The following is a 20,528-nucleotide window of genomic DNA, read 5'->3' as shown; positions in this document are numbered from 1 at the left end:
ATCCGTCCCCAGCACCCAGCATGGGGTGCATGCTCACCCAACCGCTCTACGTGCGTGTGTATGTACATGTGTTTACTGCACGCGGCAGGCAACCGGCTCCAGATAATTGAATCCCTGCTGCTTTCCACCACCGCTTTGCACTTTTGCGAACTGCTAACAAGCAGACCTCTGATTTCTGCTTCCAGGAATCTGGCGTCAACGATTTTTACAGCAGATCCTGCTCTTGATTCTCAAAATTACTGTTAAAGACTGTCTCTGATGAAGTTTCTGAGCACACTAATCGATTCCTGAGGGTCGAATTAGGTCAAGAGGATGTTTTTTCCGTTAAAAAAGTGCAGCGCGACGTGCGAACTTTTTTCCCGCCAAAACAAAATGAATGCGAGAAGTGCGCATGCGTCAGAGCTGGCTGGATGTGACAAGGAAGCCATTCGTAAAGTGCTCAAACCAGCACGCACGCATGCGCACCTCTCGCATTCATTTTGTTTTGGCGGGAAAAAAATTCGCACGTCGCGCTGCACTTTTTTAACGGAAAAAACTTCCATTCTACCTAATTCGACCCTCAAGAATCGATTGATGTGCTTAGAAATTTCGTCAAAGAATTAAATTTAGTAAAAATAAATTTAAGTCTAACAAGGATGGGCGGGTCAAACCGATCTATTGAACAGAATGCCGGCAGTTTCTCGAATTGCAAAGCTCTTGTTGCGAAGGCAACGGCGATGCTTTCGTGCACTGGTGTCCGTTGCGAAGGAACGAGAAACTGACCAAAGACTAAAATACCGGGAGCCCAAATCGATTGGTGTGATGCAAAATAGACGATTCGAGTTCCTCACTTAAGGAATTGTTAAAAAATCTCTTTTCCTTGAAGACATTTTTTTAAACTGAAGAATTGCATGTTAAATACCTCTTGTAAGACGCTCGCCATTATATTTGGTGTAATTTTGAAGCTAAAGAGTTCATTCATCGATTTTTAATCGCAGATATTCATCAAAAGTCGATTAAAACCGCGATTTAAAACACGGATATCGGAAAATTCTTTGCTTTATGAGCTCAACCGCTGGAAATTTTGGAGAAAATTTAAAATGATTGTCGACTATGATGCCCTGCATCAATCCATTTTAAATTTGTTTTTGCGCTTGGCTGCAAAAAATAATAAATTCATCCGTTTGGATTCATCATCATTTTCCAGTAAGGATTCGTCTGGAAACTGGCAGCAAATTAAAATGAAACCGTACAAGATTCAGGCTCATCCATACGCAGCCATGGATAATATATTTCCCCGGCTACGGAATGTTGGGGGTGACTTTGGGGGGAGCTCGAGTTGATAACGCACGACCGCGACCGACCGACAATCGTCAAAATATGTGTGTGTGTGTGTGCTTTTGCAAGTGGCGCAGGTAGGGCGTGTGCCGTGCCATTATCTCCGCCGCCAAAACACAAAGCGCCGCCGGTGCACAATCCGATGCGAGCGAGCGAGGGGAGACTTGCTTCATTTTAACCAGCAACTTTCGCTTAGCAGATTTTCTGGATCCGCCGCCGCTGCTAATTGGCAGCAGGTTGCGTTTCGCTGCTGCTGCTGCTGCTGCTGGCCCGATTTGCTCGTTTATGCTCCTCGTTTTAATCCGCGGGCTGGTTCGCAACTTGCCTGCAGAGATAAGAGCATTACCCTCTATGAAATTTTTCATCCCAACCACCCACTTAACAATGCCAAATGAGCTCGGAAAGTGCTGCTCGCCTTCCAGCTGCATTTCAAACAACATTAAGCCAATTAAGATTTTTACTCTTGTCGCGCGCACATAAACACTAAATATGAATATTTTAATAGTTAAAGTTTCGTTTTTGACGCTTCCAAATGCTTCAACGTCTGTAGAAACGTAAAAACCGTTATTTTAGATGGTTTTTGGTCTGAAACTAGCGCCACACGAACGCCAACGACCAATCAGAGAAGCGTTCTAAGATGAAGACATCAGCCAGCAGCACCACAGTGACACTCAGTGGAAACAATAAGTCACGTCAGACAGCAACTTGACTGTACCCACCGGTCAGAAGTCAATATGGCGTCGAAATTTATGGTTCTTTGAATATTCGCATATTTTGAAGCTGCGCGGTAAACTTGTGCGCATCTTAAACATGCGCAGTATGTTCACGTCGCTTCTAAATCTCTCACAGGGAGGCCGAAACTCATCACTGCGCATGCGTGACTCAAATTAAAACCTTTTGCGCAGTCATAATTCCCACCGGGGGGCTGGGTTGTGATCTGTGTTGGTTTTCCCGCCGGTAAGAAGTCAATATGGCGTTGAAATAATGGCGGCCAATCAGGAGACAGTCTAGCGGCCAATCAAAAGCGTTGAAAAAGAGGCGTGCCGACCTAATAAATTCATTTCCGCGTAATTTGTTACATTTGCATTGGCCTGATGTGCCATCTAACGATCGACTCGCCAATTTCGGAGCTAATCAGCTATTAGAAAATAAATAAAAAATATTCAGTGTCTTATTAAACTGCTGTTTAACCGAATTCAACTATCAGGAATCGATTAGCACTGTCCAAAAATTTTGAGTAGGCTTTTGCAAAATGTCCGAATGAGTGGAAATTTGTCACTTCCTTAACATTAAACAAGAAACTGTACACTCTTTTGCATTCCTTTTGTGCAGCATGTAAGTGTGCGAGCTTTAATATTCACTCTGAAGCACCCTTGATTCGCTAAAACTCTTCTTTTGCACATAATTATGATGTCAAGTATGCTCAGGAAAACTCGACAAGCTCTCAATGCAGAAAATCTTCTCCTGGGTCTGTTTTCGAGGGGTAATTCTACCTTTCTATACGAAATAAGTGCTGTTCTCTCACAATTTCATTTATAAAATCATAAAAGTGAGTTTCAAATCCGGATGTAACTATAGGAGAAGCGTTTTATTTTTATAATCCGTATCTTTGGAGAAATCCCGCATAAAATCTGCATATTTTTCAATTAATTAGCGTTCGCTCTTCTTTTGCTTAATCTGGAGGGAACATTTCGAGTTCCTTGCGCTGCACTAATTGCTCTTCGTGCGGCTAATCAGAGTGACAAATTCAATTAAGTAGCACGCGTAGGCCGCCGCGCTATGTGACCACTCAATTTTCCGCCGAAATTCGGATACTTTGTGATGCAAATTAGCGGCGTAAAAGCGGCAGCGGCGGCGGCGCCATCCAGCCAGAGTGAAATAATTCGGCACCGCACATCTATATCTCCCCTGGATTAATTACACACCTAAAACTCGCAAAGTTTCTCACAGAGAGTACGGCAAAGTTTGCAAAATTTTGCGCATGAAATATGCGAAATGCTTAGTTTGAGAAATTTAGATTTTATTATAGAGTCGTATGCGCACGAGTCCCTTTGAATTTCGCAGAAGTAGCGCATCTAATTTTTCTCTTGTGTGGAAAAAAAAGATGTAAATGAAATTCATGCAGTTTTCCATTTATAAAAGCCGTTGGATAAATTGGGTTTTTGTATATTTATCACGTCTAAATTAAATTTCTCTTTCATTAAATATTGTTATAACTGGAAAGAATTTTACTTTTACAAATAACTGTTTTTCCGTCGTTAAAAAAAAATTAAACGGCTAACAAGCCTTATTTCCTGCTTTCTCCTTTCATCAAACTCTCTAAATAAAATATAAAATAAATAAATCTGGATGCGTTCGGGGGAGAGATTGATTATTTGTAGATTTGTACTCACCGATGGCCCAGGCGGAGAGGAGAAGCACGAATCCGCAGTACATGTTGTCGTCGTCGTCGCCTTAGCGAGAGTCTCACCAGAAGGTTGTGTGTGTGTGTGCGAGTCGAAAGTCGGGGCGAGGGGTTGGTAGAGCGAGAGCAAGAGCGAGCAGCAGCACGTGGCAGGCGGCGCTGGAGCTGGCAGAGAACTGACTGCTGCGCGTCCGCCGGCCGACCGGCCGGGTGGAGTGGAGGTGGAGGCTGCGGCGGCGGCGGCTGCATGCCCACCACTCCACCGCGCGCCTTCCCAGCGCCCTCCAATTATCCACACGGCCCAAAGTGATAATGGACTGCCGCCCCCGCCGACCCGACCCGTCCCACACCTTACCTGCCGAAATAACCGACCTACCACGCGAAAATTCGCAGCTTAGACTCGCTGTTTCTTCGCAGGAAGTGAGGGATTAATGCCATTAAATAAATTCTAAATATAAATTAAATGGTTCAAAGCAGCATCCTTGCATGGAAATTGAATTTTTTTAACATTCAATTTTCCAGAAAATCGCTCATTTTTTAATCTTCGTCCACTTAAAATGTTAATAGCTCTGGTGAATCAGCTGGAATTTAATTTTTGATGGTACCAATCGATTTCTGAAGGTCGAATTAGGTAAAATTGATATTTTTGTCGACCAAAACGAGCAGCGCGACGTGCGAACCTTTTTTCCCGCCAAAACAATTTGAATTCGAGAAGTGCGCATGCGGGAGAGCTGCTTTGAGCACTTGCAGAGAGACCACCTGTACGAATGACTTCTTTTTCAGATCTCTCACGCATGCGCACTTCTCGCAATCAAATTGTTTTGGCGGGAAAAAGTTCGCACGTCGCGCTGGACTTTTGTAACGGAAAAAACGTCCCTTTTACCTAATTCGACCCCCAGGAATCGATTGGTGGGTTCAAAAACTTCTTCAAAAACTGTCTTTAAGTTAGAAAGCCGAATCACACGGTCGACAAATTCAGTGGTTTTTGGACTGAACCTAACAAAAAGTGCCAGAAAAACTCCGGCGACCAATCAGAGAAGGGAGTGGTCCTCTCTGATTGGCCAGCAGCTTAATTGCTCTGGCTGTCACTGTGGCGCTGCCTTCGCTTCGTCAAAAAAAGCCGGCATTTCCAGATTCAGACCAAAATCCCGAAAGAAACGGTTTTTACGCGCGTTTATGACGATTCTAAAATAATTTTTTCATGTGTTCAAGCCTTTCTACGCATCGTGAACAAACAAAAAACCTCGTTCTTGCGTTTTTCCGAGCTCTCTTTTCTGTGGCATTATTTAAATGTATGCAACACAGCGTAAGACGCGGGCGCAGGGAGGCGACAACTAACTGCGTTGCATCACGGCTATGCAATGCAACATTCCCGCACGGACGTCGACCACACCACTGCATGTTAGTTTGTTTGCTTGTTTACCGTGTTAAAATGATACGTCAACTGCATAAAAAGACTCGGCGGCACACAGTTTCCCCGATGTGTGCAAGCAAGGCGTAACTGGCGCGTGAGTGCGAGCGAGACCTTTTGATGAGTGTTCCACGACAGGTTTTTTCCCTGACAAGCAGCTTGAGGTTCTAGAATGTTTTTATTTTAAACACATGTGGGTTAATTTACGTAATTTAATTTCTGAGTATTTTACTTCAAACCTAGTATCTTTTGAAAAGGCGTGCTCTATCGATCACCGCAGGCTCAGTGTTTGTGATTGTGGGAGGGCAGCATCTGACAAGGAGTAGGTTGTTTTGGTTGTTTGACCTTTTTGTTCAGCATTGAAATATAAGCTTTTGTGTCGGGTATAATAGCACCGAGACCTATATTTGTTACAATGGCTCTACCGTTGCGAAAGGTAAAAAATTTATTATTTTGGCGTTCAAAATTGTTTCTCGCTTTTACTGAAATGCAAAAAATTGCGTAGTTTCAAAAAAGGGCTCATTTAAGTTAGTAATTAAAGAGGTCAAAGGTTAATCTGGCCAAATAAAAATTACAATAAAGATAACTGTGTACTTTTTGATGGAGGAATTAGTTTTAAAGTAAAGCTTTAACTAATTTGGGTATTTTAATTTTTCCCTAAACAAATTTGAAGGTTCTCTAACGGCCATTTGAAATTTTCAGACGAATTTTGTGCGAAAATGGTAAATTTGAGAATAATTTGCTCAATAGGAAAAAAAACGGAAATTAAATCAGCTTTCTGAATTTAGGCAGTTTTTGACGCTACTTAAAACTGCTGAATTTTAATCAGGCCAAACACACACCCCTTTGGAAAATCTGCAATTTTTGAAAAAATTAAAAATAACTTTCAAGACTCAAAATTAATATTTTTTATTTTCTCACTGGTAAATTATCATAATTTTTATCACCCCGGAAGCAATTCCTTTGCTAAAAAAGAGGGCGTAACCAGTAAAATTCGAAAAAATGGATTTTGGGCCACTTTTGGCCGCTTGATTCTCCTGATTATCTCGAAATATTTTAGTTTTTCAGCTTTTTCCAAATTTTCAGAAAGTATTTCAAAGTAAAATGAATTGTTTTTTTAAATATTCTACTTTTTTATTCATGACTCATGGCCAAATAAATTTTGTTTTGTAACATACCAGTAAAACAATTAGCAAGGGTGCCTTTTGAAAATAAAATGGCTATCAATATATTAATTAGAAGCGATGAGAATGAACACAAGGCACTTATCGACTATACGAGTGCATGTTCACTTGCCACAATTCCCGTGAGAGTACTGTAAATATATATTTTTGAAGCAGAACTCGCGGAAGCGCCTGCACCAATTAAAAACTGTTTGATTAACCGAGGTATTTGTGCCGGACAGGGGGCTTAGTCGCGGCGCAGAGCACGGAACGGGCATCATAGTGAGTGTCCTTTGATCCGCTCTCGCATATCATCCCCTGCCGCGCCCCCAACCCCCAACGCACATCGCGCGGACAACATCAATAATGCATTTCGTGCGGCGAAATTTCAATACACGGCTGATTTACGCGGCTCATGATCATCGTGTCGATTGCTTTCACGAGAGCACAATTTATGTTTCCGCCGACAACGCGGGACAGTAATCAAAAAGGTGGATTTACGCCCGCCCAAGCGCACGTGTGTGTGTATGTGTGTGTTTATCAGCCTGCAGCGAACGAACGAACGAACGAACGACAACCTCACTTTTTGCGTCGTGTGTGCTTTTCAATCAAGCCAAACATGATTTATTTTTTATTAATCACAGCATAAAAACGTGAAATGAGTTAATAACTTAATCCAAATGGGCGGGTGCGTTAAATAAAAACGTCAAAACGTGTACAGTCCATCAAAGCCAATGAATTTTAAAATTATTTTAACATATACGATGGAAAAAACGTAATAGAGTCTTTTCCTTGTTGATTTAAAGAGGGTTGGTGCTGCAATGCATCACCTCATCCCTTAGGATTGAATTAAAGCCAAAATAACCTAAGTAGCAGTGTAAATTCTTGAGAAAAGTGTCTACAAATGGTGAGGAGTGTCTCCTTACTTGAAATCCTATTTTATTTCCCAACAAAGAGTTACCCTAAACACAGATCTCGACGAGAGGAATCGAATTCTGCCAAGAAAATGTGGTCTAACCCTGAACATTTGGAAAAAAATTGAATCTTTACCCATTTGATTAATGAAAATTGTAGAAAAAATAATTGAAACCAATAATTGTCGTCCTGTATTTGACTAACAGAATAATTGAGGTAATTTGATCAATTGCAAATTCGCAAAAGTCATTTTTTTATAGAGGCGTGCACGCATCAGCATTCAAAACTCAAAACACAATCCACATTTCGCTAAAACAAACAAAAATCATATTAAATGCGGCAGCGCTCTCGCGAGTGAAATAAATAATAAATTACGGCGGCAACCGCTGCTGCTGCTGCTGCCGCCGGATCGTGGTGAAACGATGCAAATTAATTCCGATATGTATATGAATGAAACAATATATAACGAGCCAGAATTTAGAAATTCGCCGGTCGCCAGTATTGATTGATTCAGCAGTAATTTAATCGACGCTTCAGCGGCTCTTTATTTCGAATCCGGGCGTGATGATGACTGCATGCGTCGTCTCATGAATAATTTATCGCGGCGGTAGTTTGTGCGAAAGCCAGCCTCCGCGCCGCCTTAATGCATCCCCCCATCTCTCAATATTTCATATTCCGGCATTCCCGGGGAAGAGCCGGAATGGATCCGCCGAGAGGGACAGCGGAAACCAGCTAGGAGGCGATCTTGAAACGAGCCAGTCTACATTTCAATGAACAGCTGAGAAAGTTTCTTGCAACAGAGGTCGGAAGGGAGCGAGTGAGTGAGTTTGTTGTAGTCAAACTGTGCAAATGTTTGCATTCCAGCGAGAGCATAGCACACTCTAAAGCAATGAGATACCATTTGAATTGCTTCGCTCGAGGACCAAAGTTACTTTGTTTGTTGGTGTAATAGCGGTTCTATTTGTATGACGTAATTTAGGAATGTAATTTTTATTCTTTAGTGCCCGAAAATAATTATTATTGTTAAGTCGTATGTTTTAACCGATTCCTGAGGGTCGAAATAGGTGGGATAGATAATTGTTATGTTTGAAAATCAATTTGTGAGGCGCAAAGCAAAACGCACGTTGTTTTGGCGCGTAAAACGTACTGCGCATGCGTCACCACTCTGAGGTCACAGCTCTCTCAGCTGCCAATGCCAAGCTAGAGCTGGAGCAGGCGACGGCAGAGACATCTGCGCATCCCCAGCAAGAGCAGTGAAACTGAGCAGTCACGTGACTCAATCCCGCCTTCTCATTGGCTAAGAGCAAGCGCGCATCTCTCTTGGCGTCTCCCCTCCACTCCCTCCAAGCAGTGGCACGCACTTTACTGCGCATGTCACACTCCTCAGAGTGGGGGTAATACAAGAGGAGGGAGTAGCTCTAAGCCAATGGGATGGCGGGATTGTGTCACGTGACTGCTTGAGCTGCGTGTTGTGCTTCTCTGATCTCGATTAATATGCGCAGATGTCTCCACTGTCGCCTGCACAAAGCATGGCTGTGACGTCAGAGGGGGACGCTTGCGCAGAACGTTTTACGCGCCAAAATAACGTGCGGTTTGCTTTGCGCCTCTTTTCGCACGTTACAAAACATTTTCCGATCGAAATAATTAATTACCACGCCAATTTCGACACTGAGGAATCGATTGGAATTTACGAAAATGTCTTGAGTTTAAGATTTCATCAATGATGACATAATTATCAAGCAGGCTGTTGTTTTTAGCACCTCTATCAAAGGAAATTTCGAGAGTAATTATAATCAGCGCAATTGGTTCTAAATTTCATCGTCTGGATCGGCAGACTGACTGAGCAAAGTAATTATATTAGTATGAGAAGAAAAACAAACAAACATGTAATTTCGAGAGCAGCTTGTGCACACTTGGCGAAGAAATGTTTTCATTTAGCTTACTTAACAAACGCATAAATATACTAACTGTCCAAAGTACACATTCAGCCAGCATTCCGGCGCAATTTATGCGTGTAATTTGCTTTCAGCAAAGTAGGGGTCGTTTTGCTGGACGAACAACTTACTGCCTCGGCATTTAGCAAAATATGAAACAGCGCGTGGCTGAGGGCTGAGAAAGCGATTCTGTTCTGATGAAAAAGCCAACTTTTTGCCAGCGCCTTGTGACAGCGCCGGTATAATATATGATTGCACGAGCTATTTTTCGTCTCTCGGCGGCGAGAAAAAGAGCGCGAAAATGCATCACATCGGTGAATGTAAACAATAAGTTATAAATTCCCGCAGCCGTTGCGCCCCTGGAGGAAAGCAAACACGCCGAGAAAGAGAAATAAATTCCGGGCCGAGCGCGCAAACGGGACCGTTCGCAAATTTATAGGCGCACAATTACACACACATATCTCGCGCCGCGCGCTATACCAGACTCTATATTGTTATTTAGGACAGCAGTCGTAAAAATAATACTCGTCCTTTATTTGCGAAAAATACCTCCGCGTGTTTTATACCTGCGCGACGTTCATTAATCATGCAAGACGCTTTTTACTGTCGCCCTGCTTTGTTATTTTCGGTTTGAATGTGCTCGCCCCGGGGACACTTTCATCCTGTTCGATTTAAAAACGCGTGTTGTTGTTTTTTACCCTTTTCATATCGTTCGTTTATGAATAAAATTGAAAAGAAAACATTCCATTTTTTTGCTTGTCACATTTGATGAAAATTGTGCTACTGTACAGACTGTTGATTCTTGTCCTGGTTATGTCGCAGAGAAAGAAGAAAAGCAAACGTCTTGTGCTTTGCTCTGTGCTCTCTGCCAGCGACAATAATCAACCCTCTTTGAATGTGCGGGGACGGGGAGAGACGTTCTGTTAATGTTTCTTGCTGCTGCTGCTTTGCAACTTTGTTCATCTGCCGCGACTTTGATAGCACACTCCATTTGGCATAATCAAAATCTGTCGTCAGCAGAAGGCTTTGCAGTTTCTACGGTTTTTGCAATCAACAGCCGTTTCTCATTAAAGTTGCGTCAATAGTTCGCTTCGGGAACACTTCTATGCATAAACATTCTATCCGTCTTTTTGCCCATTCAAAAATGTGTTTCTATGTTTTCAAAACAAATTTCCAAATAGAAACAAAAAAAAATGCGAAGAGTCAAAATATCAACTTTTTTACTTAAGGGATGAATAGGGGTGGCAATGAGCACCCTCAAAACTATTCAGCTCATTAGGGGAAGTCGAGCCAAGTCGAACGGTGTGCACTTTTTGCATTTCTGATGGTTACAACCCGAGATTTGGAATTTCAAACATTTGCAAAAATTGAAAAATTTGTTTTTTTAAATTTAAAATTGAAATTCTCGAAAACGAAGCTGAAAACCACCTTGAAATTTTCACATAACTTAACACGTATCCTGATACCACTTTTGAGGGGCATTGTGGATTTTTAAAATCATGAAAAACGTCCAGAAAATCAAGAAAATGACCCTTTATGACCTTTGACCTTGGCCTATGACCTCAAATTTTATGTTCATTCAATTCGGCTTGACTAAAAGAGTTCAACGCACATTTTATCCTTAAAAATGTTCTTACTCAATCCTCCAAATTCGTCAAAAAAATACGTAAAAGGTTTAAAAATTGAAAAAGCAGAAAAACTCGATTGTTATTTTGAAAAAACCGGTAAAAAACAGTTTAATAAAATCCTTTCAAGTCTGAGAATTTGGTATACCACGGGCGATTAGGTCTGTCACATTCTTCAGGCGTGCTGACCGCTTGATGTTGGCAAATATAAATATCCCACTCTATGACGTTCGAATCGAAGCCGTCGCTGCAACGCTGTGTTTCAAAACACCATTTGCACTATACACACCGAAAATATTATTTAGTTTTAAATTTAGAAAATAAAAAGCTAGCTGTAGCTCACCGGATTGCCCAAAACTTTGTTGTCCCTGTTTGCTACGCACGAGTAGCAATCAGTGAACGATTGGCACTTCGCTATTGGTCTCAGGAAAATCATCGTAAAATTGCGAATCTGGTAAAAGTCAGTCAGCTTGATGTTCTGATACATGTACATCCCGTCTAAAAACAGTAAAGCACATTTTTCTTCATTATTCAATTTAGGAAATTCCTCACAGTTCCATTTAAGGCATAAAAAATTACATTTGACAAGCTGGAAACCAATATTGCGGTAGACCTTACAGAAATAATTTTTTTAAGCCGATTTTTTGGATTTCAGATCGTCAAGATAAATCTTATTTCATAAAAATTGCAGAAATAGAAGCACCAGGGGGCCGAATTCACGCGTGGCGTCTGGTAGAGTACGGCGCGAAATGAATATTTTTTTTTTCTTTAAAAAACAGTTGGTTAGCTCGGTAATTAGTGAATCGACCGTTAAATGGTACATCAGGCTGATGGAAATGTAACAAAATGCGCGGGAATGAAATTATTAGGTCGGCACGCCCCTTTTTCGACGCTTCTGATTGGCCGCTGCACTGGCTCCTGATTTGCCTCCATTTTTTCGACGCCATATTGACTTCTGACCGGCGGAAACCAACACAGATCGCAACCCGGCTCCCCGGTGCGAATTACGACTGCGCAGAAGTTTTTAATTTGGGCCACGCATGCGCAGTGATGAGTTTCAGCCTCCCTGTGAGATTTAAAAGTGATCAGAACATACTGCGCATGCTTAAGATGCGCACAAGTTTACTGCGCAGCTTCAACACACATCGCAACCTGGCCCCCGGTGATTTTCTTATAACAATGTGGTACTTACCAAAAGGATGATATTTATGTTCGGAAGCCAGAGTGCCAACGAGATAAGAATGGTTTCCCTCAAAGAACGAAAAATCCGGAACTTGCTTGTACACGAATGCGATGTTTCCGTTTGGATAAATTGTTACTTGAAACGACATCTTGCCGGTGACATTTGCAGAATCAGGAAATTTCATGTCCTCGTATTTCACGGAAAAGTAGGAGGCTTTTTATTTAAAAAGATAAGTTTCAAGGTTAAAAATAATTACGACTCATTACTTGTGCTACAGATGGTAATCCGCCAATCGCCAGGTTTCCGACTGAATTGATACATGAACGGCACGACGAAATTATTGTACCTAACATCATCACTCGGCTTCATTCCTATTGTCAGATAGCCATCAGTAAGCACGTAAACGTCCGAGCTCAATTTGCCATTAAATGGAAAGGGAAACTCCAATTTCCTGTACTACGCATGTTGAAAATAATAACAGATTAATAATTTCCAAGGTATACAATTTTGATTTCTAACCTCTGTATTTTGATTTGGTTTCAATTCGATCCAGTTGTTCCAGTTGTACCACAATTTCTCGGCAATTTCTTCGTCCACGTAGGATATGCTTTGGTAGTGGTTGCTGTGCTTTGCTTCCTTCACGTTAGCAATGGTCGTTAATTTTTGCTTGATAGCTATATCTAAATTAATTGTAGAATAATATTAGTCAACCTGTATGATCGGAAATGGGAATGCACCACAGGTAAATTAGTTAAAGAAGTCCACCATACCCGAAAATTTACGATTTTGAGCAAAAATTGAATATTTAGGTTTTTTATTAGGCGATTTTTAAATATCTAAATTGAATAAAAAACACATTGAACTCAAAGACCATCTACTTACCCATATCTAGCCACCGTTGGCACGCGGAAGGGGAGATTTTTGATAGAATAAATAGCGCTATTATTGTAAGCGCAGACAAAATTTTGCTACGATCCATTTTTCTCTTGTCGCACGAACAGTCGATATATAGAATGAGCTAGAGTCCAAAGGGGAGAGCAAACAAATATTGTTTAATTCTTAGTACATCAAATATGTGCTCTGTATCAATATCCAGGCTTGCTCAAACAAATCAAATTTCACAATCTTGCTTCAATTTTTTCATGTACTGACTTGTATTTGTGGCCAGGAATTTATTTCCTAATTTTTTCAACATCTCTGGGCTCACGAGTTTTTCCACGTTCAAATTTATTATAAAATTTGAAAAATGCTTTGAATACGATCTACCTCCCGCAATTGATAATTCGGCTGAAATTGAGTGGGAGAATTTGACCTTCTCATGAAAATTAACAAAGAACCGCAAAAATGATATTGTTGCGTAACCTTTGAGTTAAGACTGATCAAAGACCATGTTTGACGAAGTTTCTGAGCACACAAATTGATTCCTGAGGGTCGCATTCCGACCAAAATGGTCTTTAAAGGGTAAATTGACCTTTTCTTTATGATGAGCCTTTTTGGCAGTGCCATTTTGTACCTCCTCAGTAATTTAGTAATTTTGCACTCGTTTTAAAGTTAAATTTTCCTTACTGGCTCCCCTTTGCGGCTTTGCAACAGCCATTCGAATAAATTTTCTTGGATTCTCCAGCTATTTTCACTTCATTATTAATTTTTATTTAATATTTCCCACTTAATAATTTACCAATTTGAAACTTGATCCGAGTGCGCAAGTTTTGAAAGTCTTCTAGCGCTAATAGAGAGTCCGCTACTGCTACTACTGCGGTGCTAATTGCCATAATTCATTGTGCAAGGGGCAAAAGCTGCGGCGCTCCTCTTCTTTTCGCAGAGAGAAGCCGGTCTGGGTCTGGAGCGCCGCGCGTTTCACCCCACGGCGGGCGGCGGAGGGCCGGGGCTAGCTGTTATGCACACAAAAGCCCTCAACTGCTACAGCTCGCATGACTAATAACTTAAGTTTTAAACCGCCGCCGCCGCTGCTACTGCTGCTGCGTGGCTGGAACAGAGCGCGAGTGCTCGAAATTAATGCGCCGAGACTTGCCGGGCACTTGTGCCAGGGGTTGAAAGGCACACTGATCGGCAAAGACAAATTCGAGCCGGCAAAGTCCAAGGGGAAACTTGTCGATTGCTGCTCTGCGGCTCCACACAGCGCTGGAAGGACACTTTGTACTTGTCTTTGTTGCCCAGGCCGGGCTTGAGTAATTGTCCGCAGCGGGAAAGCCGTAAAGCATTGCATTTCCTACAGAATTAAAATTTAAAAATTAAAAATGCTTCTCTTACGCACAATAGATTTACTTTAAAAACCACTTCAACCACATTTTTTATGTTCCAGTCCATTTCTGAGGGTCGAATTAGGTGGGGTGAATGATTTTTCCGGTCGAAAATTGTTTTATGAGGCGCTAAACAAAACGCACGTTGCTTTGGCGCGCAAATCGCATTATAAATGATTTGGTTGTTAATGCGCATGCGTATCCCCTCTGACGTCACAGTCATGCCTCGTGCTTGGCATTGGCAGCTGAGAGAGCAGGCGACAGTAGAGACATCTGCGCATATCTATCGAGATCAGAGAAGCACAACACGCAGCTCGAGCAGTCACGTGACGCAATCCCGCCATCCCATTGGCTTAGAGCTTCTCCCTCCTCTTGTAATACCCCCACTCTGACGAGTGTGACATGCGCAGCAGAGCGCGTTCCAGTGGAGGGGAGACGCAAAGAGAGATGCGCGCTTGCTCTTGGCCAATGAGATTCCGGGATTGAGTCACGTGACTGCATGAGCTTCACTGTTCTTGCTGGGGATGCGCAGATGTCTCTGCCGTCGCCTGCTCCAGCTCTAGCTTGGCATTGGCAGCTGAGAGAGCTGTGACGTCAGAGGGGTGACGCATGCGCAGTACGTTTTGCGCGCCAAAGCAACGTGCGTTTTGCTTTTTGAACGTCACAAAATGGTTTTCGATCGGAAAAAATGTATTTAGACCCTCAAGAATCGATTTAAACATTAAAATATTAACAGAAATGAAAATAATGCTCAATTCTATTTTCGGAGCGTTGATTTGGCTTTCGAAATTACAATCCGAGTAAATCTCGCGACTCTATTACAACTATTTGAGCAAAATGCCCATCCTTCAGCGCGCAGTTTCAATTTGCGGTTTGTCTTCGCCTTCACGGGGTCAGAGCAGAGCGGGCGAGGACGGGGCTGCCGGCGCCGGCCTCATCCATAAAGGTGCTTGAGTGGCGTACACGTTATTAGGGCTCCAGCAGCGAGAGAGAGAGAGGCAGAGGTGCTAGGCAGTCGTTTATTTCTGGAGCGGCGGAACGAACGTTATTGCACACGTACGCTCCACGTGTACGGAACTGCCGGGGAAATAAATTTCCCAGTTGAGGCAATGACTGCTCGCGAATATTTCATTACGGCATTAAGCCATCAACCAGATTTCTCTGCTCGTCGGCATTTCCACATACATCTCCGCAGCGCGAAATATTGCACCGTTATGCATAGACATATATAATATTATTCCGCGAGCAATCTGAATCTGAACATGCCCTCGAGCGGCAACAACTGTGCATTTTGCACACTCTCGTCCGCCTTTCCATGCACTCACGATGATGCCTCTTGACTCACGCAGTTTCTCAATCGTGCAGGAAAGAAAACATCTGTTGGTATATTAGAGAGCAGGCAGGGTTTGTTTATATAGTGCCTTTTCTGGTTACTTGCTTCTCATTTCATCCCCTATTTTCCAGGAAATTTCTCTCTCGCTGTGCAACACACTCTATTGGAAAAGTAGTCATTTCCTTTTGGAAAAGAAAGATATGTAGTTAGATTCGTTGTATATTATTGAAGATTTCACCCCTAAAACACTTTGTTAATTAATAAGCTGAATTATTTAGTTCTTATTAGGAATTATTTGAATATTCACGATTCATCACGGTTTGTGTGAACTCGTTAGCATAAATAATATTACAGGATTCCCAGAATGCCCGGGGTTTAACCGTATATAGTTTACTGCAGAACCATCCTAGCTGCACCTATCAGTTATAATTGGACGCATCGTATGAATATTAACTAATTCCTTTCTGCTGGGAATTGATTATTTGCTTACATCTATTTCAAATGGAAGATCAGTCCGACCAAAAAGTGCAATTTTTTCCCGCCAAACAATTCGCACGACGTGCTGGACATTTTGGTCGGAAAAAACATCCAATTTACTTAATTCGATCCTCAGGAATTAATTGGTGTGCTCAGAAACTTGGTTAAACGTGGTCACTAGGATAACAATAGAAAATAAAAAACACAGATTTAATTCTTCTGAAAGAATTTATTGTATGTATATAACGTCTGTTGTTTGTCACTAAAATCGTTAAAATGCTAAAAATGTACACGGGTTTCTATTTCTACGTATTTTTTCAATCAATATACAATTTATACAGCCTCAGGAATCGTAGGATCTGATGTTTCGTTATTCCGGTCATTCGCTAGAACTGCCCTGTAATTCGTCAATTCGAGCGAATCATTTGCTTGCTGGACACCAAGTTGTGAGAAACCCGGTATTGTCCATGTGTTACATTTGATAAAGCAGAACAGCATGCAGGCAATGATTATTATCGCGCCGACATAAATCCACAATCTCGCTGATGCGGATATGCTTCCTCTATACATAGAATTCACAATTTTACTCGAATTATTTTTATTTGGTTCGACGGAGGCTTCAGTAGAATTATCCGTCCTGAGGTTGAGAGCAGAAACAGTTCTGATTTCCATTGGGCATTGATTTCGGTTGCTCGAAATATTTGCGTGACAAATTTTCGACTTCGCCAGCCAAATCGAGTCAATCGGCATGAAACACTCACTCATCGCTGAACACCAAACACACTGCGAAGGAATATTATTTAAAATAAAATAGTTTTTAATTTAGATAATGTGGAATTACCTGTGAAAAAAGAGTGCAGTCGGTGCAGCTCTTCTTTTGGAGACAATAAGAGGGCGATTGTCGCGGCCAAATCACAATTGCCAGCGAGTTTTCGAACTGGTGTTTGTCAAAATCGGTGAAATCAATTACATCGTGCCACTTTTCAAATTTTCCTGTTATTAAATTATTAATATAAACGTTTAAATTTATTAATTTTTTCTTCTTACCCGTCTGCCGGTCAAAGTGGTAGTTGGAAATGCCGATGCGGATGTCGCCTCCTCGTAAAAGGTTAATAGTGGCCATGTCAGCGGAAATTTTCTTGTAAAAGAACAAAATGGTTCCGTCATATTTCAAGGTCAACTGGAACGAAAACATGTCCTTCCTATGGACAGAACTCGAAACCATGTTTTCCCACTGAACGTTGAAAGTGCGGCCTGCAAACAAAATTAATAAACACCAGTTCGAAGATGGCGCCACCGCATACTTTCGTAATAAATTTAGTTTTAAGGCTTTTCCGTTATAATTTCAGACTCAATCCTTCCTGACTGTGCATTTCTCACTTAATTTTCTTTCCTTTAACGCGCTGAAATCAAAATCAATTAAGCCAATCGCCGTAGAATCAGGAAAAAATATTTTTTAAATTAAAAAATCTTTTCCAACGTGTCTGCTACGGCGAATGGCTTTACTGATTTTGGTTTTCAGCACGTCTAGAGAAGTTAAATTAAGTGAAGAATTCACAGTAACAGGATTGAGTCTAAAATTACAGCGGAAGTGCCTTAAAATTAAATTTATTACGGAAGTATTCGGTGGCGCCATCTGATGGCGGCTTCGAACACCAAAGGCTCATACTTGAAAACTTTACCTGTGTCTTCCCACCTGACGGAGCTTTCTATTTCATTGTTGCTTAGGTCAAAACCTTGACATCTGGCCATCAACGGCGCAATGAACCGCCACGGATGCTCGGCGGTTTGTTGTTTCGGATGCATGTTGATAAATCCATTGGCCATCACTGCCAAATTCCTGATCAGCTGGCCGTAAAAAGGAAAGTCAAAGGACAGGGTCACCGTCTGCAATAAAATTATTAGGTTTCTTTAGAGGACATACCTGGCGAAAAAATTTTAATTTACGCACTTTTTGCAGAGGGATTTCTCGGTTGAGGGCATTGGAATCTTTCAATTCAATTTCGTTGCTGCCGTTTGCTTTGATCTTGGCCCAAAAATATTCTACATCCGACGAATACATCCATTTCGTAGCGTAATACTCGAAATTTTTTGTCACGTCTCGACTTATTAGGTCTGAAATAATTTATTTTGTAATTAAAACAGTGAAATATTGCAAAACTTACCATTTGTTTTCACGACGTGCTCGCACCGGACAGTGTAAGGAACTGCCAAGAGTAAAATTATAGTCTTGATCATCTTTTTTATGAGACTTTGCGAGATTCAAATGGACGAGCTGTTCTTAATAACCTCAACGTCTCCGAAGCGCCGCTCGAGTAATGCATAACCTGTAAATTCCTTTCACTTCCAAGATATTCGAGCAATTTACTCAAATTTTCAGCGTATTTTCCTGCATTCCGGTGTAACAATTTATTATTTTCTCTCCTCCAAGTAAACAAAAATTTATCTCTCGGGCTATTCATAAAGAGCCTTATTAATTTAATTTAATTTAGAAAATGACTGGAGAATTACGGATAATGTTTGATTCGCCAGAAAATAAAACGAAGGAAAATTATCTTTCTAAGCATTTTTGTTCATTAATTAATTTTATAGGGTCTGTAGTTTAAACAACGAAATTTTCCTCGATTGTTTGCAACTCGTTCAGTCTTGACTGTCGATCTGCTTCAATCTCTGGATTTGACTTTTTATCGCAGACTGCGAGCAGGGGTACCGAGTCGAGCGGGAATTGACAGGTCTCTTCTCGGTTGACGACATCATCCTCTGATCCTAGGAATATGCGACAAAAAGCAATCTCGAGTACAGCACTAACCATCAACAGCGAATACAAAACAATCCAGATATCGAAAGCGGCGCCTGCAATTTAATCCGCGTGAAGAAATTTCTTGTTTTTAATTTTTAATTTGTGCCGAAATATTACCAGAACACTGCATTGTGAAGAAGTTGGAAATCTCCGTGGTACTATTCGTTGCCGCATTTCCTGATCCTGAATCTGTAACAATTAAAAAACAGCTAAATTGTTTTCAAGTTCACCAAATAACCAATTAGAATATGGTCCATTTCTTCAAACTGCGGAGTTAATAAAAAGAAATACTCACTGTAAGCGGAAATATGCTGGACAAAAATTATGCCAAAGCACGAAAGCCAAGTGATTGAGAGACGAGCCATGGTTTCTGACACTGTGTTGCCTCGAATGCTAGAAGATATTGAACAGCGATCCAGTTGTTTATATACGAGCAGCGCTTAATGACCTTTGCCTCTTTAAATGTTTTCTTTAAACAAACATTTTTTCCCTCTCCTCTTGAGTTAGCCATTTATACCAAGCATTTAAATTTAATTTGGCTCGAGAAATGCTTAGCGATTTAATTCTTTATCATGTATAAAATTAATTCCGTTTGCCAGTGGTAAAGAAAAGACAGCATTTGTAATGATAATAACTTCAAAAAAGATTTAATGTTGGAAATATTTGAATTTTTTATGCAGATAAATTATTAAAATACTTTAGAGTTATATCCAGAATAGTTTCTTTCTTTTCGAGCAAGAAGAACAGTTAAATTCACTGCAGTCTCATCCCGAATTTTTCAAAAATAACAGAAATAACACCGCTCGCACTGCATTCGGAGAGAATTATTTTAAATTATTCACGCGTTTGACGAAATTGTTGATTGAAATTCCACCCGCGCTACGATCCTGTTTTGCGGAACAGTTTCCCTCGCTTCGCAAGGCGTACGTGTTTGTTTGTTACGTTTTTAAAGTGTTTATTTATTCAGATGTTTTTCATCTTCATTATCCTCAATTTCTTTTGCCTAACATATTTAAATTTAGAATAAACAACTCAGGTTCAAAGTCAGAAATTTCGGCCTATTCCTGAAAATAAAACGAGGAAAACTATCTTTCATGGACTATTTAACAACCACGAACTGTTAAATAGCATTTTTATTTTATTAATAAACTAACTGATGGTTAACTGTAGAGGTTCTGTACATAGTTTAAATTGTGAATTTCTCATCGATTGTTCGTAACTCGTACCAAGGCTGTCGAGCTGCTTGAATCTCTGACTTTTTATCGCCGCCTGCGAGCAAGGGCACCGAGTCGGGCGAGAATTCACAGTCCACTTGGCGAAGAGTCTCTTCATCCTCTGATGCTGCTTTAGTTTTGAGGAATTGGTGAAACTCCAATCCAGCAATAACGATCAACAGCATAAACAAACCAATCCAGATCACGTAAGCGGCGCCTGCAATTTTATCCGCGTGAAGAAATTTCTCATTTTTAATTTGAGTCGAAAAATTACCAGACCACTGCATTGTGAAGAAGTTGGAATTTTCCGTTATTTCATTCGTTGCCACATTTCCTGATCCTGAATCTGAAACAATTTAAAAGCCAGCTCTTATTTTCAAGTTTCACGAGACAAAGTAGATTTTCATAAAACAAATTGATATTCCAAAAGAAATACTTACTGTATGCGGAAATGTGCTGGACCTTAAGGGAGGCGATCATCACAAAAATTA

General features: G+C 41.0%; 1 protein-coding gene across 2 annotated transcripts in view; it reads right to left on the bottom strand.

The window, feature by feature from the left end:
• The window catches only part of LOC135939156 (uncharacterized), a 131,936-nt gene extending 128,062 nt beyond the window's left edge, over nt 1-3,874 (bottom strand). Inside the window, exon 1 of one of the 2 annotated variants that reach the window (XM_065483383.1) lies at nt 3,711-3,874. In XM_065483383.1, coding sequence (XP_065339455.1) covers nt 3,711-3,753 — 43 coding nt within the window. In that variant the 5' untranslated portion in view covers nt 3,754-3,874. The remainder of the gene's footprint in view (nt 1-3,710) is intronic. The other variant, XM_065483382.1, reaches the window with a different exon arrangement.
• Nucleotides 3,875-20,528: the final 16,654 nt, after the last annotated feature.

Source organism: Cloeon dipterum, chromosome 3, assembly GCF_949628265.1.
Source record: "Cloeon dipterum chromosome 3, ieCloDipt1.1, whole genome shotgun sequence".
In the NCBI taxonomy this organism is placed as follows: Eukaryota; Metazoa; Arthropoda; class Insecta; order Ephemeroptera; family Baetidae; genus Cloeon; species Cloeon dipterum.
The sequence above is the reverse complement of the archived record's forward strand: the minus strand, read 5'-3'. Positions and strand labels throughout refer to the sequence as shown.